General features: G+C 40.0%; 1 protein-coding gene across 5 annotated transcripts in view; it reads left to right on the top strand.

The window, feature by feature from the left end:
- Window positions 1-25,811, top strand: part of ptprfa (protein tyrosine phosphatase receptor type Fa) — a 147,238-nt gene that overhangs the window by 67,787 nt on the left and 53,640 nt on the right. For all 5 annotated transcript variants that reach the window (XM_028443395.1, XM_028443399.1, XM_028443396.1 and 2 more), the window contains 7 exons: window positions 649-918; window positions 4,175-4,756; window positions 6,913-7,049; window positions 7,193-7,337; window positions 13,757-13,950; window positions 18,098-18,215; window positions 20,854-21,435. In XM_028443395.1, the coding sequence (XP_028299196.1) occupies window positions 649-918; window positions 4,175-4,756; window positions 6,913-7,049; window positions 7,193-7,337; window positions 13,757-13,950; window positions 18,098-18,215; window positions 20,854-21,435 (2,028 nt within the window). The remainder of the gene's footprint in view (window positions 1-648; window positions 919-4,174; window positions 4,757-6,912; window positions 7,050-7,192; window positions 7,338-13,756; window positions 13,951-18,097; window positions 18,216-20,853; window positions 21,436-25,811) is intronic.

A 25,811-nucleotide genomic window follows, 5' to 3' on the forward strand; every position in this document is an offset into this window, starting at 1 on the left:
GAATGACAAATTGTGAAAGTAATTAAATTGCCAAAAAATAAGCATAAGCTGAAAGAGGTTAAAAGTGACAATAATGGTCAACATATGTGACATTAGGTGGAAAAAGTGTGAGAAAGGGTTTATAAGTACTGAAAATGTCTTGAAAGTGGAAAAAATGTGCAGAAAAGGCATTGAAATTTGATGGAGAAGTGGCAGAAATGGGAAAAATTTAGCAAAAATGCATTAAAGAAATAAAAAACACGGCAAGAAAAGGTAATGAAAATAGGTTAAAATATGGCAAGTTTGGTGTAGTTACAGAAATATAATAAAAATTGAATGAAATTGTTCAAAAATATATTATTAGTTTCTTGAATACATCTGGCGACCCCCTCCCAGTGTTGAGAACCCCTGGTCTAAATGAGCATTTTGCATTTTGAAGCTCTACTTATTCACCTTTTGTTACATTAGCAATACATTACAATTCTTTTTTAGTTTATAACAAAACAATCAAGTTAATACATAAAGAATAATAATAAAAGGGAAACCTTAAGTATCTAAACACAGCCAGTTTAACAGTTAACACGTCCACCTGTGTGAACAGGTGGACGTGTTAATTGCTCCCTCAGCCTCTCCTTCTTCGTGCTCACTCTCTTCTGTTCACCTCTGCAGTTCGCCGCGTGCCTCCCCGGTTCTCCATCCCTCCCACCAACCACGAGGTGATGCCTGGCGGCAGCGTGAACCTGACCTGCGTGGCAGTCGGTGCACCCATGCCGTTTGTTAAGTGGGTCTGTGGAGAGGTGGAGCTCACTCGACAGGATGAGATGCCCATTGGCCGTAACATTCTGGAGCTCAGCAACATTCGTCGGTCTGCTAACTACACCTGTGTGGCCGTATCGTCCCTGGGCAGGATCGAGACTTCAGCACAGGTCACTGTCAAAGGTCAGAGCTTCAGCACGAGAGGTGCTATTCTGCAGAATCTGAGGAGAAAAATGTTAAAGTGTACCTGTCGTGAAAATGTATATAACAAAAAAAGAGTGTAATGTTTTACCAATAAATAAAATATATGCACCTTTTTATATAAAAAAACATACATTAAAAGGACGTTTTAGAATGATTTTATATCGAAGGCATAAATTATGGAGAGCCGCCTTTTTGATCAGGATATGATGCATTTTCGTTGATTCCTGTTAGCTGTTGCTAGGCTACTGTGTTCCGTTGGGTGGAGTATAAAGCCAATAGTTGCTATGACAACAGAAGAAAAACCCCACAGAAACATTTCTTTAGCATTTTTAAGCCAAATAACGACACAAAGTCAGAGTTATCCAGATGTTGGCTCCATATTATTGGTACGGGACACACACTTCAAACGTTTATGTTCGGACAAAATTTGGTGATATGCGAGGACCACTTAAAGCTGAGCTGCTATGAGAGGGATCTGTGGGCTAAGCTAATGGGCTAAGCTAATGTGCACAAAGTTACGTCTGAAACCAGATGTGGTCAAGATAGAATTCCTTCATAGAAAGTCTAAATGTAGCTTGTAAACGTACTTGTTCAGAGCACTACAACATTTCTGCTTACAGGAGAACCTATAGGTAACTGTCATGGCACTAACCACACCCCCAACACATTGTTCCCTCTTATTTCCCTGTGGCTGAGATTAAGGCCGTTTCTCAATTCTAAGTATGCATACTCCTGGGTATGGACTCGTGGGACCAAACTTGGAGAACGAACTGGCCGAGTGCGCAAGCGTGGACTTCGCATACTCGTCGTTTTGGGACAAAGCAAACTTCCTGACATCGCTGTGCGCAACAGTGTGGAGTATGTGTGCTCCACTGTAAACGTCAAAGAGAATAATATCTATCATCGAGTAGAAGAAAAATTCTGAACAGATTTTTTGAAAATTTTATGTATAACAACAATAATAAAATATTTGATATCTAAATTAGGTATTTGAATTATTACTTAGTAATTAGATTTTTTAGGTATTGAATTAATAATAATTGTAAAAAGAAATAAATAATAAAAATAAGCTAAAAAAGCTAATAAATTAATAAATCCGGATAGATTCTTGAAATACTTTAGGCCCACTAAGACCAAGAATATTATTAATAATAATAATAATAATGATAGTACAAAATAATATAAAAGTAATTCTACTTTTTGAATAAGGTATTTTAATTCTCAATAATTACATGTTTTAGGTATTACATAAAAAATAAATAAATATCAATTAAAAAAAAAGTTTGGTCCTGAAAATATTTATTTTAGGACAAAACAGAATCAGCACCACCTCAGGTATGAAATTAAACTCCTAATCTAATGCATTATTATTATTTAATTATGTTCCATATGCGTGTCAATGTATTTCTTTAACTTACACATGTGCGGCTTATCCGCACATGTGTAATTGCTTATTGTTCAAAGTGCATGCTGGGAAATAAAGCTGGCGGAGTCTCCCCTGATGCATGCTCTGTAAAACGGGTGGAGCTGGTTCTCATCTGGGGATTTACAGCGGATTTCCTGAGATCCGTACTTTGAATTGGAACAGGATTTGGACCGTGCGTGATGACGTTTCACCAGTCCATGAGCACACACGTCTGCACAAGTACACAGATTGAGAAACGGTTTAACTCTGTCAGGAGAACTTACCTGTTCATTAGGGTGCCGTCGGGTGCGGAGACTTGGCGCATCATCCCGTCCATAAACAGACTTTCACGCAGCTGCTAACCATAATATTCAACTACACAGGCGTGTCTCTCTTCTGCTGCTAACAACAGCTCTGTTTGTTGGGCTTCTACATGCTGAGTTGGCGCAGGGCCGCATACAAGAAGCTGGTAGTTGTTGAGAAAGGTGATATTTGATCCTTTCCTAACATACAACCTGGATGGTGCACTTTTGTCACCGAAGAAGTGGATACACTACACATGGCTTTGTAGCACCAAGACCCAATATAGATACAAAATACAGTAAGCAAAACATTCAGCTGTGAGCCAGATAGCAAAATAATAGGTGACATGTAGGTGGCAGCAGCGCACCTTTGGATGAGAGATCACCCGTGAAGGGCAGAGCTCAGAGGGAGAGGAAATGAGTTTAAGAGACAGAAAATGGCGCTACGAGAGTTGATGCTGAAGTTCTCACCAGCTCACACTCGACCAGAGCATGTGTGGAACTAAGTGGACTATTGAGAGTTTGGCGATGGTGAGAGAAAACGATCAAAAACGGTGCAAGCGCTGACACTCTGCATGTCCAGGAGGAGGAGGAAGTTGCGTGTGTGGAGAATGACGGGGGAGAGAATTGGAGGAACGCCAAAATACAGTGAGCAAACCATTCAACTCTGACACAGATAGCATAATAATAATAATAATGATGATGCCATCAAAAGCCAGGTCTCAGTGTTGTTTGTGTAGTTTTATAGAAGGAAACCAATGATGAGGTGTCACTAAAGCAAAAACAAACTGCTTCAAAGTCACTAATAGGTTTTTTCAGAAAAAAACATTTTTCTCAGCTTTTTGTCTCAAACTGATGGTTTGTGTGACACTTGCCTCTATTCAACTGCTGATTATGGAACAAAACAAGCACCTTTCAGAATGTGGTGTCAGAATTCAGATAGTCATAGTACAAAATATTCTGTGGGTCTTTAAAAATCAGCCAAAATGCTCAAAAACGGCTGGCACTGAGGGGGGTAGAAATCAAAATACAATAATAATAAAACAGTAACACTTGATAATGGAGATAGATAAAAAATTATTTAGAAAATGTAAATACAAGAAAAGTATTTAGAAAATAAAGTGTTTATGTTCGATAGTACCACCTCTTCAGATATTTCTTCGTGTCATCCTTCTTCCACCGTCTTGCGAGAGCAAAGATGCGCATGTAGCTGTGGGGTGTGGCAGGCAGCAGGGGGTGCGTAGTGTTTATGACAGTGACATAACCAAAAGGGACCTTTAGGAGAAGCGCTAAGCACAAGTTACCTAGTTCTGCTTTAAAGAAAAATTGGACTAGAGCAAAAAGCTGGCAGAATAGTCAAAATCAAAAGAAGCAGGTGGACTGGAGCTGGTGGCAGGTCAGCGGTAGATCTGTTTCTCAGCTCTCCCCTGCTATAAGCCAAATACACATGAAGTAAAAGATAATTAGTGTTTCTCTGCTGACCGTAGAGTGACTGTTGTTATTTTTCTCTGTCTCTGGTTCCTTACAGCCCTTCCCAAGCGGCCCACCTCGCTTGTTGTGACAGAGACCACAGCCACCAGTGTCACCCTCACCTGGGACTCTGGAAATCCTGAACCTGTGTCCTACTATGTGATTCAGTACCGTGCCAAACTTTCTGACAATGGTTTTCAGGAAGTAGACGGTGTGGCCACAACCAGATACAGCATTGGGGGGCTCAGCCCGTTCTCTGAGTATGGGTTCCGTGTGATGGCTGTCAACAGTGTTGGTCGGGGGCCCCAGAGCAGTATTGTTAATACCAGAACAAGTGAGCAAGCCCCCTCATCTGCACCTCTTCATGTCCAGGCCCACATGCTAAGCACCAGCACTATGATGGTCCAGTGGGAACCTCCAGAGGAGCCCAACGGACAAATCCGAGGTTATCGAATCTATTACAGCTCTGAGCCTGAGGCCCCACTCAGCACCTGGCACAAACACAACACTGATGAGAGCCACTTCACAACCATCTCAGGCCTGAACACAAACATCACCTACAGCCTGAGAGTGCTCGGCTTCACCTCAGTGGGAGACGGGCCCCTGTCTGATGTCCTCCTGATCAAAACCCAGCAAGGAGGTGAGAGCACGTTCACACTGAACCCAAACATCTCACAATCATGGGAGCACTTAGTATGTATGCCATGTTTATGTAGGAACATACACATACCTCATTTAAAGACCTGATGTTTAGTCAGATGATCTGTGTAGCTACTACATCAGGGGTCACAACCATCAACCTTCAACTCACCCACCAAAGAAACATGGGACTGACTATTTTAGTTATAGCAAACAAATTCCTTTAATGGGAATCTGTTGCACTCTGAGCAGGTTTTTGTCAAAAATGCAGAAAAAGCCAACACAGGTACAGACACAAAGATCCAGTTCAGGAACATTCAACCTGGACACAACTTCCAGCAGTGGAGAAAGTGACTCTACATGCTTCCAACAAGACAAGGCTCATCAAGTTCCTGGTAGATGAATGGAAGGGACCACAACACAGGGAAAAACTCAAGGACAAGGTGCCGTATGTCACATGTGAACAGCTCTGCTTCAAGGTCATCCAACAGCAGTGGGAAGAGACTGCAGAGCTTTAGTCCTCACAGGAAGAAGCAGATACTCGACTGCTGCTAAATGCTTTTCATGAAGCAGAATGTTGCTACAAGTCCTTCGTCATCACTGCTGAGGATACAGACGTCATGGTGCTGTGTCTGGGTACGTGCAGCAACGTGTCATGTCTCATATACCAGAAGTGTCGAACGAAGAACCGGACTAGGTTCCTTGACATGACCAAACTAAGCCTTGTACTGGGAGGTTGTGTCATTCCTTGCAAAGACTGCTTTTCATGCATGCCCTGCATGCCAACTACCAAACTGCAATCTGAAGGAGAAGTCTGCAGATCCAGCCTTTTGTTCCAAGCCCAGAGGACGAGGACTGTTGACTGGATGCGTGGCTCACCTGCGCCAGATGTTGTTCTCCAGTTACTTGCTGTTGAGTGTGTGCACTCGCTCATGCAAACTTCCTCAGTGGACTTGCCTCAACAATGGCTTGAAGTGCACGGAAATTTCCAAGTTAAAAATATGCAAGAACCAGGCCAGCGAGGAAAAGCCAATAGCACAACTTTTCACACTCCGAGTCTGATACAGATGATCTGCAGTAACTTTCCATGATAGCATGGACAGGTCTATGGTAGGCCTAATAACACTGTAACTGGCATTACAAACTATTTGTTCCTACATAAAGTTGCTTGTTCAAGGCTTTACTATCATGCTAAATATTGTGGATGGAAGTCTTTATAGTGGGAGTGTGACATGCTCTGTAATTTTTGTGTGAACAGCTCAAACTTTTTTTTTGTATTGAGTCAAAATCTTGGTATTGCTGTATGTACAACAACCTATGAACATGAGCAGAATAACAAAATGTGCTTAAATATTGTATTCACATTGCTTGAAAGAAGTTGAAGTTGAAGTTTTGCCATTCTTACCCCCAATTTCTGTTTTTTTGGGGGGCATTTTCCATAACTATTAAATAAGCGATAATGTCTATTAAGCTGCTAGTCTGCAAGGGCTATCACATCAAAACATAAACTAGAGACATATGTCAAGTTAAAAATACCAAAGGTATTTTGGGTCTATGCTCATGGACTATTAGCTGTTTACATTAAACAACAGACAATAAAACACTGAAAGTCTGGACAAAGCATCTGCTTTAACATTTCCCTTACCTTTTTTGTGCTATTATGATATTTTCAATTCTGTTATCAAACCTCACCATCAAACTTAAAACCAATCACATCACTGTTTAACCACACGATGAAAATGATGGTCATTGAACCTTTAAGATGGCATCATTGTCTGGTACCAGAGAAGTAATATATGTTCAGCTTTAAAAGCTTTTTTAGCTGCTGCAATCTAAATCTACCTTAAGTCTCTCCTCCCTGTTCCCTTCCCCCCACTGCCCCACCTAGGTGTAACACTGCCCTCTCTTTTTATATCTTACCTTAATAAAGTATTTCTTACCCTTCCTTAGGGAGGGTAAGAAATGGTAATGGTCACAATTATGCAATAAGAGAAATTAATGTATTTAATTGCAATAACAAAACGTGCATTGCTGTGTTAAAAAGACTGAACTTCTTGTAGTGTTGACCTTTGACAGCATGTGCAGACAAAGAGAATAATAATAATAGTAATACAGTTTGGACTTTAATAATACTCTCCTCTGTATATATGTGCCCAGTTCCTGCTCAACCAGCAGAATTTGAAGCAGAGGCTGAACTGGATACGAGGATCATGCTATCCTGGCTCTGGCCTGTCCAAAACACCGTCATTGGCTTCGAGCTCATCTATTGGGAGGCCAACGATCCCACAGACAAAGTAAAGCTTTATTCTCAAACTAAGAATGAATTTAACAGGTTAAAAATAGAAACATGTTGTTTATGACACACGTGATGAGTTCTTTACTGCCATATTGGTAAAGATGATGTGATTTTAAGAACTTGGTTCTGTCTCTCTCACAGCATCAGGTCAGCTTAGAGGCATCAGGCTCTTATGCAGTGGACGGCTTGAAGCCAGACACGTTGTACATGTTTTCCTTGGCAGCTCGTTCTGAGATGGGTTTAGGAGTCTTTACGCAGCCTATCGAAGCCAGGACTGCTCAATCCAGTAAGTCCACCAGCACCAGTACACACTTTCATATGCATGTCTAACCCTAACCCTAACCCATTTAAATTACTCTGGTCATGGTTTAGAGCAGTGGTTTCCAAACTTTTCACAGACATTTAACCTGAAGCCATGTACCCCCTACTGCTGCACAAACATATTAATGTAATGTCATAGAACAGTGGTCCTCAAAGTTTTATGGCCCAAGAACCCCTTTTTTGACTTCAACATTTTGCTTATGCAAGGCAAGGCAAGGCAAATTTATTTGTATAGCGCATTTCATACACAAGGCAACTCAATGTGCTTTACATGATAAAACATTCAATTGTTTAAAATCAATACAAACAATTAAAATCATCAGTAAAATCAATTAAAATCATCAGTAAAATCAATTAAAATCATCAGTAAAATCATCAACAAACACATTACATCAATAACAACATGACCAGAAATCTTCCTCTCAATCATATGCAGTAGAGAAAAAAAGTGCCTTTAACTTTGATTTAAAAATGTTCACATGTGATGCTGACTTCAGCTCTGCTGGCAGTTTGTTCCACTTCTTTGCAGCATAACAACTAAAAGCAGCATCACCATGTTTACTGTGAGCTCTGGGCTCCACTATCTGACCTGTGTCCATAGATCTGAGAGACCTGCTGGGTTCATACCTGACTAACATGTCACTGATGTATTCTGGACCAAACACATTCACAGATTTATACACCAGCAGCAGAACTTTAAAGTCTATTCTGAGGCTGACTGGGAGCCAGTGTAAAGACTTTAAAACTTAGCTTAGAAATTTTTTTAAAAACAACTATACAGCATAATAATGGAATTAATTAGTGATTACACACATTTTAAAGAATCTTGTTTTGTAAATAAGTGGAAAGAAATAGTATTTAGTGCATTGGTTTCCAACCTTTTTTGGAATAGAATAGAATAATTTCTGGTGACGCCAGAAACACTTTTTTCTAGAATTTGTTTTGGCTCATGCTTGATCTCTGATTTTTAATAAAAAATTAAATTAAATTAAATTAAATTAAATTAAATTAAATTAAATTAAATTAGCTAGATTCACAAAGTGAAAGTATAGAATAGCATGTTTGGGGTTGTGTGTTGTTTTAATAATAAAAAAAAAAAGAATGATTACAAAATTTCAAAAATATAAACTCCAAAATATAAACTTATTCAAGCTCCAGGCCACCCCACATGGGGTCCTTAACCCAAGATTGCAAAAAACTGATTTAGTGGTTCCTGAATAGATATATTTCTTTAGTCTTTTATCATTTTTGGTCATCTCACGCCTGGTGTGGGACCAAGACTGACACGTTATTTGTTAATTTTCCACTCTCTTTCTCTCAAGTACCCCTTGTAGTGCTATCACATACCCCTAGGGGTACACATACCCCCAATGCATGGAGGCTCCTGACTGCTGCTCTATTTATATTCTAGTTTCTAATGTCATGCTGATCTTTTTTTTTATTAACGTATCCCCTATGGCAGTTTGATTAACCCCTGGAGGTACCTGTACCCCACTTTGGTAACCCTAGGGTTTAGATGGTCGAGTACCCATCACTGACTGCCTATCACACGATGGATTAGAGATGATTATTGTTGATACTGTACTAATGGCAAGAGATTGAATAGCAATGTGTGTAATGACCACAAAAAACAGCTTTTGTGTGTGTGTGGTTTCATCTATGATTGTGTCTGATCATTTAGGCATAAAAAACCTTGTAAATAAGCCTTTTCACACTCTGGAACTGTGCATGCGTGACCTGGGGGGTCATAGGTCGAGAGGGATATAAACGTAAACAAGCTCGTTCACTGTTCATATTTCCAACCTAACAGCGTTTGTAATTTTATTCTAAAGTACTTGAGTGTTTTAATAGTGTTTATATTATTATTTTACACATATTCAGACTCTAGGGGGCACCAGGGTTTTCTCCTGAAGCCACTTTCGGCCGATCTGAGCACTTTTAAAAACCGATGGAAGCAGCTCAGCAGCAGTGTGGCAGCAAGGGCAGTCATCTCGCTTCCACACAGGTGACAGGGTGAAATTCAGACTCTACCTGGGAATGATGTAATATCTGAGCACTTTTGTAAAACCAATGACAGAAACAGTATCAACGACAGACCTCCTCTGCTTCCACACTCCTCTCCCAAGCTTTTAACTAATGATTATGTTTTTTTGTGTGTATTTACCTTTATTGTTGTTAGTTTCTTTTTTTGACTTGTGTAATTGTTTTAACAACTGTAAAGCGTCTTTGAGTTCATGAAAAGCGCTTGTAAATAAAATGTATTATTATTGATGGGACAAGCGAGATCTCCATTTATGAAAAGGACATTATGAGTTCTCACTTTGAAAAGGTAAATTTATGAGCTACACCATTCACTCACCAGGTCTATGATTATTTTTATTAAAGAGTAAATAAACCCCTGCTTTCTGCTGACCTGCCACTAGGGGGGAAATTAAAAAAGTGCCTTGATTATGGGCGTTAACTAGGGCTGCTCAATTATAGAAAAAATATTAATCAAGATTATTTTAGCCATAATTGAAATCACGATTCTTCAAACTATTAATTGTCAGCCAAAAAGTTATTTATTTTTGTACAAAAAACATAAAACATATTCTTTAAACATAATGAAATCCTTCAAACACTAAAATCAAGGATGTTCACTTTTGCACGAAACACTTCTTACATATGATGTGTCTTTGCTCTAGATCTTCATCATCAAACACAGTGTTCCCATATAAGAGAATTTGACTTGCTACTTGTTTACCAAGTGTTTTTGCTGCGTTTCTCCTGCAATGTTTCAGACCATTAGCAACAACTTTCCTCATGTTGACCTGCAGGCTAGCTTTAGCTTTGAGAGGGGCGGGGCAGAGGGGAGGAGCTTGCACGTGCGTGGATTAAACAACTCAAAGTTAGTATTAATAACATGTGTGTGCCAAGCTTTATTATTTGTAGATGTCCAAAATTGTGGGTTTGTTTTATTTAGCGAATAAAACATATATACAGTATATATATATATTTTTTTTTTAATAATTTTTTCTCGATTATGTTATTTTTGTAATCGTTGGGTTTAATAATCACTGCAGCCTCACACACGCAAAGACACACACACACACACACACACACACACATAAAGACATACACCGCAGCGATAAGTTCATCCACATTTGCGTTCACACAGAGACAGATGGGGATACACACACTTTGTACGTAAGTAAGTACATTTTATTTCTATAGCGCTTTTCACAGATAAAATCACAAAGTGCTGTACAGGCAAAAATGAAATTAAAACAGCAGCAACATCACAAAAGGATATTAAAACACAAGATCATTTAAAACAACAGTAGGAACATCATAAAAGGTCAATAAAAAAATTAAAAGCATTTGAAGAGATGCTTTTTAAACAAGTCCACACAGACAAGCTCACGGAGGGACTGGTGTAAGAGTCTTGGTGCTACCGCCTGGAACGCCAGGTCACGAGGAGACCCTAGCCTGATTACCGAAGGGTGCGCCCTGAAGTGTAGGGGCACAACAAGTCAGTGATGTATTGAGGGGCCTGACCATGACCGTTTTAGTCAGTTGACGACAGTGACCTTCCATTGAATCCATTGATTTATCAAAAACAACCCCAAGGTTTCTGAGACTATTTTTCACGGATGTGCCCAAATCACCAAGGGAGTTTTTGATCAAAGGGATCTTTTTATCCGGAGCCATGATCAGAGTTTCTGTTTTGCCAGAATTAATCTGCAGATAATTCAAAGTCAACCAGTTTTTGATAGCAGATACACATTCCAGGAAGTCAGATAGGAAGTGAAACTCCGAACCATTGAAAGAGCAATACAGCTGAATATCATCTGCATAGAAATGATTGGACACATTTTTAAAACCACAGATCAACCAACCAAGATACTTCAAGTACAATAAAAACAAAACAGGCCCCGAACAGAGCCCTGGGCTACTCCACATGACAGGTCAGACACATTAGACATTACATCGTTAAAAGTAACATTAAAAGTTCTTCCATTTATATAAGAGGTAAACCACTTTAGAACAGCTCCAGAAAACCCCATTTCAGATTTCAGTCGATCAACCAGTATACTGTGATCTACTGTGTCAAAGGCTGCTGTCAGATCAAGTAAAACCAAAACTGTGTAACGACCAAAGTCAGCGGCCGTCAACACGTCACTAGAAACTTTCAGAAGACCAGTTTCAGTGGAGTGGATTGACCTAAAGCCAGATTGATATTTATCATAAAAATCATGTTGTACCATGAATGAGGTCAGCTGCATAGCAACCACTTTCTCCATGATTTTTTAAATGAACGGAAGTTTAGATATGGGCCGGTAGTTTATAGGCTCCCCGGGATCCAGATTAGGCTTTTTAAGAATGAGATTTATTACAGCATGTTAAAAAATTTAGGGACCGAGTCAGATAAAAGTGAGAGATTAATCAGTTTTACCACCCAAGGGCTGACATCAAAAACATTTAAGAGCAATAGAGTGGGAACAATGTCCACTGGGCTCGATGTGGGTTTCATTTTTCCCACTAAAATCCTGAACATCCTGTAGGTTGACAGGAGTGAAGGAGGACCATGAGCACACAGGGGCTACTGTAGTGCACAATCTGGTCAAAGGAGGAGTGATACTGGCCCTGATGTTTTGTTTACAAAGAATTTCAAAAAATTGTTGCAGTCATCCTGCGTGTGCACTGACACATGGGGCGGTTGGGGTGCAACAAGGTTTTCAATAGTTTCAAACAACACTTTGGGGTTTTTCTTATTTTGTGATACAAGATCTGAGAAATAGGCAGAGCGGGCGTGTTTTATTTTTTCATTTAGCTCCATTATCATGTCTTTAAGATGGAGTCTATGTACTTTTAATTTTGTGGCTTTCCACAAACGTTCCACTTTCCGGCAGCTTTTCCTGATGTTAGAAAAAACTTAATTTATCCACGGACATGGTTTTTATGAGGGCCTAGAGTGTTTTTAGCTGGAGCTACTGTATCCAAAACAGTCAGACAATACTTATTGAAGTTTGACATAAATGAGTCAACATCAACACAAGAAGAAAAGGTCGTTGGATCAAACGAAGCAGAAAACCCACTGGTTGCAGCTTCGTTTTTTCACAGTGGAAATAGTCTGTGCCAGTGTAAATGACAGATTATACAGCAGTGGTCGCTTATTTGTAAATCGTCAATACTTAGTTGGTCAATTTTTAAACCAAAAGAAAAAAACCAAATCCAAAGTTTGACCTCATGTGTGCGTTGGACCCGACAAATGTTGTACAAAGTGAAAAGAATCTATAAGAGAGACAAACTTGGCTGCCATGGCACAATAAGGGATTTCAACATGGATATTAAAGTCACCAAAAAATAATACACTCTCCAGTTTAACAATAGATGACATGAACTCACTATATTCATTTAGAAATAAACGAGCAGGACCAGGCGGTCGGTAAATTAAAACAGAGTAAAAAGAGTGTTCGTTTCCAACCTTACACGTCTGGAGCTCGAAGGAGTTGAAAGTGTCCATGTGTATTAGTCTGCAGGGGAAAGTATTCCGGCACACGAGCGCCAAACCGCCACCACGACGTGTTACCCTCCGGAGCAGTCCGGATGGTAACATCATCCGCTACAGCGGGATGCTTCACACACAGAGCATTAGACTTCCTCATTTAAACTGTTAATCAATGCTCACTGAGGGCTGTGATTGGAGGAAACCCTCCTCCCTCCTGTCAGCTGTTAAAAGTTGGACTAGGATCAATCAATAGCACTACTTAATACCCAAATACATACTGTATGCATTCAGCAGAAAACAGTGGGTTTGGGGTTTAGTTACTCTTTAAGCTATTATTTTCATTCAATTTACAAATTTGAAGGAAGTGCATAAGATAAACAGGTCGATAAGTGAAACAGCTGATTGGTCACTATTTGAAAACCTTAATTTTGAGCCAATTTGCAGCATTAGCTTTAGCAACTAACTCAGCATTCTGCTTTGGAGAAAAATACCACGTTTCCACAAAAAATCTTTCAAGGAATCAACACTACAACAAGAAAAATAATCTAAATCTATGTCAGACTTGTTGCCTACACCGTCAGACATGGTGAGTTTATGCCTCTTGACTTTTGACCTCATGCGCGAGAACTGAATCAGAGCAAGATTTCTGAGTGTGTGAAAAGGCTTATTCAGTCTGCTTTTTCTGACAATCTGCCACTAACTAGATTAGATTATTGTAAAGGTCTGTTGTTCGTTTGTTTGTAACCTTAGCTAAAAATCTAAAGCAGGTCGTTATTTTCTCACTGAGAGAGACTTTTTCTGCTCATCCTTGGCTGTTATTGATCTCATGTCTGTTCAAAACCAGATTAAACATGATTAGATGATGAAACAAAACAATAAAAATGTGTTTTTAGTGCCTGGAGCTCCTCCGAGGAGGGTGGAAGCAGAGCCTCTGAACTCCACTGCCATCAAAGTAAAGTGGAAACCTCCACTTTCTGTGAAGCAGCACGGCCAGGTCAGAGGCTACCAGCTGCTCTCCACCAGGCTGGAGAATGGAGAGCCTCATGGTCAGCCAGTCTTCATGGATGTCTCCCTTCCTGAGGCCCAGGTACAGTAGCATGTTTATTGCGGTGTGGGACAAATGGCTGTAGGTTATGGTGTGTAAGGACACATCATCTGAAAATGTCATTCAGAAAGTCCCTAAAAACGGTTTCAACATGCTCTCATTTCTTGGATGTTTCCTGGACTTGTACTATGTATGGTTTGGTCAAAGTTTTCATTTCATAAGTTGTCACAACCTCCACCAATGATCAGACTTTATGTATGTTCAACAGTGAGGAAGACATTTAATAGGAAATCACAATGGCTCTCATTTATAAACTGTTTGTACATTTAGATCTGAGCGTACGACGTGCGTTTGACCAAATTCACGCAAGCTTTGGTATTTATCAATTCTGACATGAGTGTACGTAGGGCTGCATGATTATGGCCAAAATGATTATCATGATTATTTGGATCAATATTTTAATCACGATTATTAATCACGATTATTAATCACGATTATTAATCACGATTATTAATCACGATTATTTATCATTTTAGGGAAAACATCTGTATTTTTATTTAACTACTTTTTAACAAACAGTATGTGAACAGTTTAAAAAGCAATAGAAAAGCCTTAAACAAGAATATTGATAAATACTCAAATTTACCCAAGAATTTGACAAAATTTACTATGGGCTAACTATAAATCCACTGTTACAGACTGCAAACAGAACATCAATCTAAGCCTACAGGTTTTGAGCAAGAAACACATATTAATTAATTTATGCTAATTATTTAGGTAATCAACTCATGGGGGCGTGTGGTCACGTTTAAAGCAAGCACCCCACCTAAAAAAACCCTAAAACTGCAGTTTTATATCCATCAGAGGCTGCATTTTAAAAGTAAAAATCACCAACAATCAGGTTAATTTTATCGGGAGGCCAAAATTATATTCATGATTAAAATTTGATTAACTGTGCAGCCTTACACTACGATCAGATCTCACGTCAGGTCTGACCTCGTGTACAATAATCTGAGTGTGGATTTGTGGTTCAGCAGCAAAATCAAACTGAGACTGAACATAAAATATTGAACAAGCCTCAGCTGTCATTTAAGAATAAGCAGATACACATTCAGAACTGATCTAAGCGGATTATTAAAACAAATCAAACAAAGTAAAATGCATTTCCAAAAGCCCACATTATGTCTGATACCACTTTAGTTTTGGTTTTCCTTCCAGTGAATACTGTATAACCCATCTGGTAAACTGAGCAGGAGTGCATTGATACAATGTTACACACACACACACACACACACACACACACACACACACACACACACACTCATACACTCTGGAGTGCAGCGCTGCTTCTGCTCTGTCTTGGACTGAGGGAACGCTGCTGTACAGCAGCTAGGATCTGTACGGAGGAGATCGCACTTCATTCATGCTTTAAAATATAAATCACACATGAAACCTTTACCCATGTGCTGCAGTATGTAATTAGTAATGTGATGAATTATAGCTGAAATTGACTGGAGGCATAATAAACACAGACAGTAGACAACATTTAGACTATTTTAAGGCTTTTTTTAAGGGTTTCGTTAACTTCTTTTAAAGTGGTATTTATTGCCTAATGCGTGCGGACAACTGAGTTCGGTATGAATGTCATATTGCCGTGTTTCTCTCCAGGACCTCTGCTGTGAATTTGTTCACACAGGGGGGCAGACGTCACATGCTCTGTAGCTGAACCTCTTCCACAGAGCATTTAAATGAGCTCCTTTATACGGTGGGCGACAGGGCAAACGCACAGCAACACAGGAATGCTGCTAAACCGTACCTTTAAGTCCAGCTTTAACAATGTCAAAAAGTACATCTTTGTTTTGCTCCACCTCAGATGTGGGGATTTCCTGTCTTTTCTTGCTTTGTGTTTGTTTTATCTCAGTGGGCGGGGACACCGAACCCGGAAGATTTAAGGGCGTAACATGTTAATGACTATCAAATTTAGCCGACCATTTGTACGCTGGGATTGGTCAGATATGAATGTTTCATAAACCACACGTTGGTCCTGTCGTGCGACACAATGTGAGCTAAAATTTACACCCTTTTTAACACAAGGTTGATAAATGAGGGTCATTGCATGTACAGACCAGTATTATCTTTTATCATGCATTGATTGTAATTTGTTGTTTAAGCATTTTTCAAATAGAAATACTGGTTGATTACTGTCATGGTTTTAATGCTTATTTGTTTTGTCTTGTCAATATCTCATGTTTCAATATGAATAAATGCATTTTAGTCCAACTAAGGCGGCCGGCCCAGACAACATCTCCGGGCGTGCCCTCAGGGTCTGCTCATCAGAACTGGCTGAGGTGCTGGCTGACATTTACAACCTGTCGCTGGCACAAGCTTTGGTGCCCACCTGCTTCAAGACAACCACCATCGTGCCCCTCCCAAAGAAAAACACTGTGACCTGCCTGAATGACTATCGTCCCGTCGCACTCACTCCGATAGTGATGAAGTGCTTTGAGAGGATAGTCATGACGCACATCAGGAGGACCATCCCAGACACCTTAGACCCTCTACAGTTTGCGTACCGTGAGAACCGGTCCACGAACGACGCAGTCAACACGGTCATCCACACCACCCTCACACACTTGGAGGGTAAGGACACATATGTCAGACTGCTCTTCATCGACTACAGCTCAGCATTTAATACGGTTATCCCACACAAACTCTCTACAAAACTCCTCACTCTTGGTCTGACACCTGCTCTCTGTAACTGGGTACTGAACTTTCTATCAGACAGACCTCAGTCAGTCAGAGTTGGAAAACACACATCTGGCACAAGAACCGTAAGCACAGGGACCCCCCAGGGCTGCGTGCTGAGGATCTCACCTGGTCTCACAACACATATCAGAACATTAAAAAAGCCCAGCAGCGACTGTACTTCTTAAGAAGGCTGGGGAAATTTGGCATGTCATCCAAAATCCTCAGCAACTTCTATAGATGTACAGTGGAAAGCATCCTTACCAATTCCATCACAGTCTGGTACGGAAACTGCACAGCCCGGGACAGGAAGGCTCTCCAGCGGGTGATAAAATCTGCACAGTACATCGCGGGAGCTGCCTTCCCCTCACTGCAGGACATTTACGACGCCAGGGTCACAAAAAGAGCCCTGAACATCATCAGGGACCACACTCACCCACAATACAGACTCTTCACTCTCCTGCCATCAGGCAGGCGCTATAGGAGCCTGAAATCCAGGACCACCAGACTGACAAACAGCTTCTACCCACAGGCCATCAGGCTTGTGAACAACTCTCTCACAAAGCCCCCTGCCCTACCATCCCACCACACCACTGATTAAACTGCTGGACTGTGAAAACCATTTGCACTACTGCATTGTAATAACTGTTATTTTGACAATTGTACTAATGCCATTCCCCTGCAAATCTGCAACAACGCACGATCGTACTTTAGAATCAAAAATGTGTATACTGCTACTCTGCCACTCACATGCTCACTTTATATTTGTATATTTTATATTTTATATTTTATTATTAGTATTATTATAGTCTAGTATTTTAGTATTCTTAGTATTTAGTATTATTAGTTATCTTTAATTGGGAATAGTTGGGTTCTTTTAATCTACCTCTTCATTTTGTTTGCTTTTTTTTTTTTTTTTTTTTTTACTGTGAAAGGGAGGACTCGCAAAATAAGATTTTCATTGTGTGGTGCAACTGTCTGGTTTTACTGTGCATATGACAATAAATATCTTGAATCTTGAGTCTGGAATCTAGTGTTAGGACTGGTGGTTCGTGTTACCTGTTGGTGTTTGTTGAATGAGAAAAGAAATGAATTCCATGATTAAAAGGCTGCCGCTGCTGTAAAGTTGACTGAGTACCAAATGTGTAACATCATTAAAGGAGGAGGCCAAAGAGGAGAGGCTTATTCAGGGAAATCACATTTTATTTCATCTGTAGACGACAAAACGGTGCATAACTTTGAGTGTGTTTGTTTTCCTTTTAATGTTTCACCTTCACTAGGGGCGATAAAACACCCAGTGGGAAGCGAAATCATTGTGAAGCGACTATTCTCTGTAACGGAAGTCATTGAGCACCTATAATCAGCTCATACATCCACTACTGACACAGACCTAGTAGAAGTTCATTGTTCATGTTCTTTGTCTTTTTTCTACTTGATTTTACAGGAAGCTGTAATAACTGGTCTGCTCCCAGAGACTACTTATAGTGTCACATTGTCTGCGTATACCACTAAAGGTGATGGAGCTCCCAGTACGGCCAAGGTGGTGAAGACCACAGGAGCTGGTGAGTTCCTTTGAACAGACATCTCTACATCATCAATGCTATATATATATATATATATATATATATATATATATATATATATATATATATATATTTTTTTTTTTTTTTTTTTGTGGGGTGGGATGTAATTAATCTGATACATGCATTGCACAGATAATCCACCAGGGTTCAGTAATTCATGCTCCATAACAGTGGTCCCCAACCTTTCAGAAACTGTGAGCTCCTTCATAGCTACTGTGTAGTCTGAAGGGCTCCCAGTTAGAAAAATACTTCTTAAATACTAAATGTTCACGGTTTCACTTTAAGTAGAAAGTAGGATAATAAGAAAGACCAGCAGTAACTTAAAAAGGTAAGAAATGTTTATGTTACACATTATTTTTCCTAATTTATGCAACTGTTTTATTTTCATTAAATTTCATAGAAATTGATCATCTTCCTAATTTACTAGCTACTAACAAGTGTAAGTCCATCCCCGTTTTTTACTGACCTGCCACTAGGGGGAAATTCCAAAAAATGCCTTAATTATAAGTGCGGCTCCTAGAGAAGTTAAGACACTCCCAGTCACAGCAGCTCCGCCCTCACAGCACTGCACAGTACCGCATGTTCTGCAAGAGCTACTAACAAACAACTTTTAGCTAATCGTATAACATGTTATGTCATGTTTTACTAAAATCCACCCTGTTTTTAAAAAAATCGAATTTTTTCCATACGCCAGATCTGCAACACTTAAAACCATTTGTCCCAATGTTTCATTAAAAAAAATGACTTAAAAATGGTTATTATAGTTATCACGTGCAACAGTATTTAACTTTACTTAGTACTATCTACATATCTCCCATATATATATCTATATTTGTGAGTATCAAACCTGAAAAGTAAATCAGATTTTAGATGGAGCTCATTGGTGACTAACCCGAGCTCCTGGGGGCCCTTCACATGGTCCATGTGGACTACCTGGTGCCCGCGGGCACCGTGTTGGTGACCCCTGCACCACACATTTTTACTGAAACTTCAATAGGAATAGTTACAGCATACATGCATTGTAAAAATATTTAAAATGTCATAGCTTTTTAATAAAAAATTGTAAAACTGTCTTGAAAATATGTGTATCCAAATAAATACAGCAGGTACTGTACGTATATAAGGTGATTTATTTGCACATCTGTCAGTTATCATTTTATTCCATTTCATACATTTGGAATTCCCTTAAAGCAACATAATCTTTTTTTTATTATTTGGGTAAAAAAAGGTTAAAATGACACAAGTATGCATACTTAGAGAAGACATATCTATATTATATTCTTCAAGCACTAACTAAAAGTTCCTTTTCAGCCATGGGTTTTTCATTGTTATTTTCTACGTTTGTTTAATGGGTTGAAACATTTTGGTTGTACATGTTTTTGTTTGTTTAAAGAAGAAAAAAGTGAGAAAAACATTGCACGTGATGTATTATAAATGATACAAACTAAAAGTCTTAGATGCTAATTATTTATTTACTTTATTTATCAGACTCTATTTCCAAATAATTAGAATTTTCTGCCAAGTATTTCAAGGTTGCAATCATGATGTGAATTGATAAAGTGAATTGTTTTCTGAGTATTCTGTATTCTGAGGTTGACAGATGAATAAACACAGGGGCCTAATTGAATGCTAAGCTAATGCTAACCCCAGAATGGCCAGGATTTTAGGACTCACACAACCCTCAGACTAATTTTGTGAGGCTCCGAAAATAAATGCACAGAATGACTTCAAAAATGCATTAAGCAGCTTTATAAATGTACAAAATAGAGAAAAATACAAAAAATGATTACAAAAATACATAAAATGACTCCATAAACACAGAAATCAACAACAAACATACAAATGAGACATAAGATACAAAAAGAACAACAAAAATGCACAAGATGGCTAAAAAAATACACAGAAAAAGAGCAAACTGTTTGTTAATTTGTTTGTTAGCAGGATTATGTCAAAGGTGTTCAACAGATTTGACCAAACTTTTAAACTAAAGATAGACCTCATGTCCTGGAAGATTTTATTACATTTTGGAGGGGATCCAGATCAATATATGGATTTTGGATTATTTTCAAATATTGGAAAACCCTTCGTTACCCTAACCCCTAACTCTTTATTACCCTAACCTTTCATTACCCGAATCCCTAACGCTTTACAGTATTACCATAACCCTTCGTTACCTTAACCCCAAATCCTTCATTACCCTATCCCCTAACCCTTTGTTACCCTAACCCTTTGTTACCCTAACCCTCTGTTACCCTAACCCTTTGTTACCCTAACCCTTTGTTACCCTAACCCTTTGTTACCCTCACTGAGAAACTCGAGTAACACGGGTTGGCCCGCGCCCTACCTTTGACTCCCTATTCCAGACTGAACGGTCCAGAACCGTTCAGATGGTTTTATTGAGAAAAAATGCATAACCTTAACCTTAACCCTAACCCTACCCAACCCCACTAAATCCCTCCACCTAACCTCAAATATGCTAACATGGCTCCAAATGTCATAATTTAGTGAATTTCATGACACATTATTTATGTTAATGACAGATAATGATAATGATAATGTCAGCCTTATATATAGAATGTCAAATAAAGTATGACTGTTTATTTCTTTGTGTTTCCAGTGCCTGGGAAGCCCACGATGTTGATCAGCACTACAACCTGGAACACTGCACTAATCCAGTGGCAGCCCCCTAAGGAGATGGTGGGGGAGCACATTGGGTACCAGCTCCAGTATAAGAGAGCAGAGGAGGAAGCATTCACCATCAAAGGCTTCAGAAAGACTGATGACCATTTCACCGTCACGGGCCTCCACAAAGGAGCCGTCTACATCTTCAAACTGAGTGCCAGAAACCGAGCAGGCAACGGGGACGAGTGTGTGAAGGAGATCAGCACGCCTGAGGACGCTCCGAGCAGCTACCCACAGAACCTCAGCGTGGAAGCCCTGAGTGCCACGTCCACCAAGCTGGCCTGGAACCCCCCCGCTCTGTCTGAAAGGAATGGGAAAATAGTCCAATACCTGGTGTTGTATCGTGATATTAATATTCAGCACAATAACACCAACAGCACAGCAGAGACTCAGATGACCCTCCACGGTTTGCTGCCTGACACCACCTATGACATCAGAGTCCAAGCTTTCACCAGCAAGGGGGGAGGGCCCATTAGCCCTAGCATCCAAATCAGGACCATGTCCACCTCCATGCCAGGTAAGGACACAGAGGGACAGAGTCACTAAAGGTTTAGGGGTATTAAAACTTGTGCAAATGTCACTCCACACACTAATAAGGGGTACAAACCTCGGGGAATCAGGACTGCACGTCTTCAGTGTGTCACAATGCGCCCACAATCCATTTAGTGCATTTCTCTCTGATGAATATGTAAAGTAGGCGGATCTCATAAGGGGCGCAAAAAAATGGGAGGAGAAAATGCAAATAAATGAATGCAGTGAGCGTAATGCAATTCATCAAACCAGGAACTGTTTGCGGTATCTTTTTTATGTGCTGAAAATAGTACAACCCACAACAAGGTGCTAACTCGCACACATATCATTACTGCAGTGAACAAACAGCGGAGATGGAAAAAAAAGCTCCACTTAATCTTTCTAATATAAGAAAATAATTTAAATAAAACAATAGTTAATAGTTAACAGCCACTGAATAAGAAAATGCAGAGTAAAGTGTGTGAGGGAGAGTAAAAGGCCGCGTGTGTGCCACGTGTGGCTGCAGTGCAGAAGATGCTTTGCGTTGAGCTCCATGGATGTCGCTCCGGAGTCGGACACACCGCTCCAGGGAGCTCCTGTCTTTCTTTCCATGTTTTGACCCTAAAACTCTTGTGTTGCGTTGATGCCAGGCCAGAATCAGCTGAGCTACTGTGCAATTTACGCAGCGATGGCACAATGTTCACAAATGAGTGTGCGTGACAAGCGCTGCGTCGGAGCTCAGACCTGCTGGATGATGCTCAGTAGATCATTCAAATGGTGCTGATCGACTGATTGACAGACTCTGTTGCTGCATTAACGCAGATCAATGGCATCAACGCAGATCAATGGCATCAACAGATCAATATGACGGTTTCTGTCCAAATCACTTTCACTTTATTAGTTTGTCCCTTGAAGGGCAATTTGATTTGTAGCAGACAAGAGACATCAATCATGACCACAAACAGAACATAGCATACACCATAAAACAAGAGGTGAGAGCAGCAAATGACTTATAAGCAAATGTGTGTTGTTTACACAACGTCAGGAGAAGTAGACCACTGCCTAATAAATAAAATAAATAAATCGATGCACAGGCAAAGACTAAAGCAGCAGTTTATCCTGGTTACCTCCTCCTCCTGTCCTCTGTGTTTAAAGTCCTGATGGAGATCGGCACAAAGGAGAACTTATGTTTGTTTTTAGTGGCTGGGGGAAAGCTCGTCGGGAGCCAGAGGGGAGCAGTCTGTAGTCTGGGTAGAGGATGAATTCTGTCCATACAAATGGACTTGGTTTTCTTCAGTGTTTGACTTTTAAAGATGTTATCCAGACTTCATGCCCTTGCATGCCTGCGGGTGCGGCGTGGGGTGGCTTCTGCTTGGGCGGTGCCCTGCGGATCCAGGGTCTGCGGCTCTACCGCCTTGGGGCTGTGCGCGGGTTCCTTACTTCGACAATAACTACGCTCGCACCATCAGTGGGGTGTTATTTGGGAGGCTCGGGAGGTGCGCCTGGGCTCTCTGCTCCTTTGGGGTTTCTCTGGTGTGCATGTGGGAAGCGGTGGCTGCCTCTCAGCTTGGGATCTTGGGGGCGTCTAGGGACCTGGGGCCCTTGGCCCCCGCTCTTTCTGCTGGCCTGGCTGCGTCTTCGGGCCCGGGGTGGCACTTGGGTTTGCAGAAGCGATTCTTGCACATACATTGGTCTACGATGCACTGGCATGCCTTGGCCTGTGAGATAAACTCGTACTGGGCTTAACCTTAGACACGTTGATCCCAAATATTAGTTTTAAATATAACCACTCGCTCCTTCCCTCTTTTCACAGCCACCACCATTAAAACTAAGCTTCACACTTGTCATCACCAGACTGGCTGAATGGATTCACAACACAATCAGCACAATATGCACAACTATAACATCACATCTAACGCTCCCCTCTAAAGCAGTCACCTCTTACCCAACCCCTTCCATTTCCTACCCTGACTCCCTCTGCCCTGTTCCCTTCCCCCTCTGCTAGGTGTAACACTGCCCTCTCTTTTTATATCCTCCCTATAATAAAGTTTCTTACCCTTACCCTATAATGTTTCTTACCCTTCCTTAGGGAGGGCTGGTGATGATCACAATTATGCAAAAAAAAAGTAAATGTATCTATTTAATTGCAATAGCAAAACATGCATTGCTGTCTTTAAAATATTGCACTTCTTGTAGTGTTGACCTTTGACAGCATGTGCAGTCAAAGTTTAAAAAAAGTAAAAAGAACCTGTCCATGATTGACTTCATCATTACCGAGCAGGCTAACGATGACAGAATCGTCAGCATACCTAATAATGAATCTGTTCATTTGATGGCTAAAACAATCATTTGTATACAAGATGTATAACAGTGCAGACAAAACACAGCTTTGAGGTGAACCTGTGGCGGAGGTTAAAAGACTGGACAATGTTCTGTTTAGTCGGTCTTGCTGTGATCTGTTTGTTAAAAAGTTCTGACGAGATACGCATCCAGACCAAAGGAATAAAACAGTTTGTCAGCTAGAAGATGAGGCTGGATCGTGTTAAAGGCTGATGAGAAGTCAACAAAGAGTAGTCAGGCATGGTTCTTCGTACCTTCAAGGTGTTTATATATAAGATTTAGTAAAGTAGCTGTGGCGTCCTGTACACCTCTATAACCTCTATGAGTAAACTGAAGAGGGTCCAGTAGATTCTCAGTTTTTAACAGTATTTCTCCTTTGACCAACTTTTCAAATTGCTTCATAACCATTAAAGCCACCGGTCAAAAAACGTTAAGTGTGTTAGAGTTGTTAGTTTTAAAAACAGGCACCACAACAGACCGCTTCCATGAGGATGGAACCTTCTGCTTGAGTAAAAACATGTTAAAAATGTAACTAAAAATAGAGCCAAGGTTTTAACAGTTCACCACCAATATGATCTGGGCCAGGGCATTTCCTTGGTTTACATTTTTTAAAACTTTTTAATTACATCCTCTTCATCAAAGAAAGAGATCTGAGGAGGAGCTGATACAAGGCAGTTTTTTTTATCTCGGTATGTTTATCACTAAAATCACAGGTGTCGAATTTAACAAAAAAATGATTGAAGCTCTGATCCACTCTGAGTCTGAATTAAACTATTAAGCTGAACTTTTTCCTGCTGCCATCTTTGGTCCTGAGGCAGATAGGGAGGATGCAGTGAAACAGACTTATAATGGTAATCACGTAATTGATCATTAATTACAATTATGGCATAATTATAATTGGAATTGTACAGTTCAAAAAATTGTTGCTGTTGTAATTGATTTGTAATTGACTTTAGATAATTGACTTTGTAATTGTAATTGGCATGAAAATTCAATAAAAACCTTACACATATCACTCATTGCTCTAGGCCAGCCTTGTCCCTGTATACAAAATACATGAGCGACCAACAAGGTCTGTTCCAACCAGGCCACGAAAGACTGGTTGGAAGTTAACACTTACACAAACCACACATCGGGCCCCCAATGGGCCCCCAATGGTTTCACACATGCACGACCTGGCCCTGCCTGGGCTGACATTGTGAGTGCACCTTTAAAGTCACTGACCTATTGAATTTCTTGGAATCCTTGTCTGCTCTACCTCCTAAAGGTGAACAATACCTTGTGAATCTTCACACCCAAAGAGGTACAGTTGTTCAGCATGAATCATGGTCTGCTGTACCTCATAAAAGGCAGTTTTTTAGTTTTTTAATGGATTGGCTGTTATGAGCTAGGTTATAAAGATAATTTTACCATTTGAAAAAAAAAATAAATAAATCAAGGGGTACAACCTTGATTTAAGCCTAACAAGGTAAACTAGAGATGAGAAACAAATTAGATGACAGATAATTGTTTTAGTGTATTTTACAGCTGATTTAAGACATGGTTAAGACATTTAGTAATTGAGAGCATAATTGTAATTGACTTTCAGGTGGAAAAAAATAATTGTAATTTAATGGTAATAAAAAAAATGAATTGTAATGGAACATGGATAATTGAAGATGTAATTGTAACTGAAAAATGTAATTGACCCCAACCCTGGAGCTGAGGCATATGCTACATGTTAACAAACCCGGACAAACCTTTTTCCATTTTTGAGTTGCTGGCATGTCCATCATATAGGATGTATAGAAGATCTTTTTCTTTATTCTGAGAGAGTAGGTGGAGCTGTATTACGATACAAATTTCAGTTTCCTATGTGGTGTAATTCCTCAGATATTGGAAGCTGAAAATGGAAGAAAAATAAGGACAGAAATTGACACATACCCCCCCCCACCCCCCCACTACATTTCTGATTTTTTTTAGACCATAGTGCGTAAAATGTCCTGAAAATTAGTTGAGTTTCAAAAGCTAATGTAGAATTAACATATTATGTTACTAAATATT

This window comes from Gouania willdenowi, chromosome 4, assembly GCF_900634775.1.
Source record: "Gouania willdenowi chromosome 4, fGouWil2.1, whole genome shotgun sequence".
NCBI classification, from domain to species: domain Eukaryota; kingdom Metazoa; phylum Chordata; class Actinopteri; order Blenniiformes; family Gobiesocidae; genus Gouania; species Gouania willdenowi.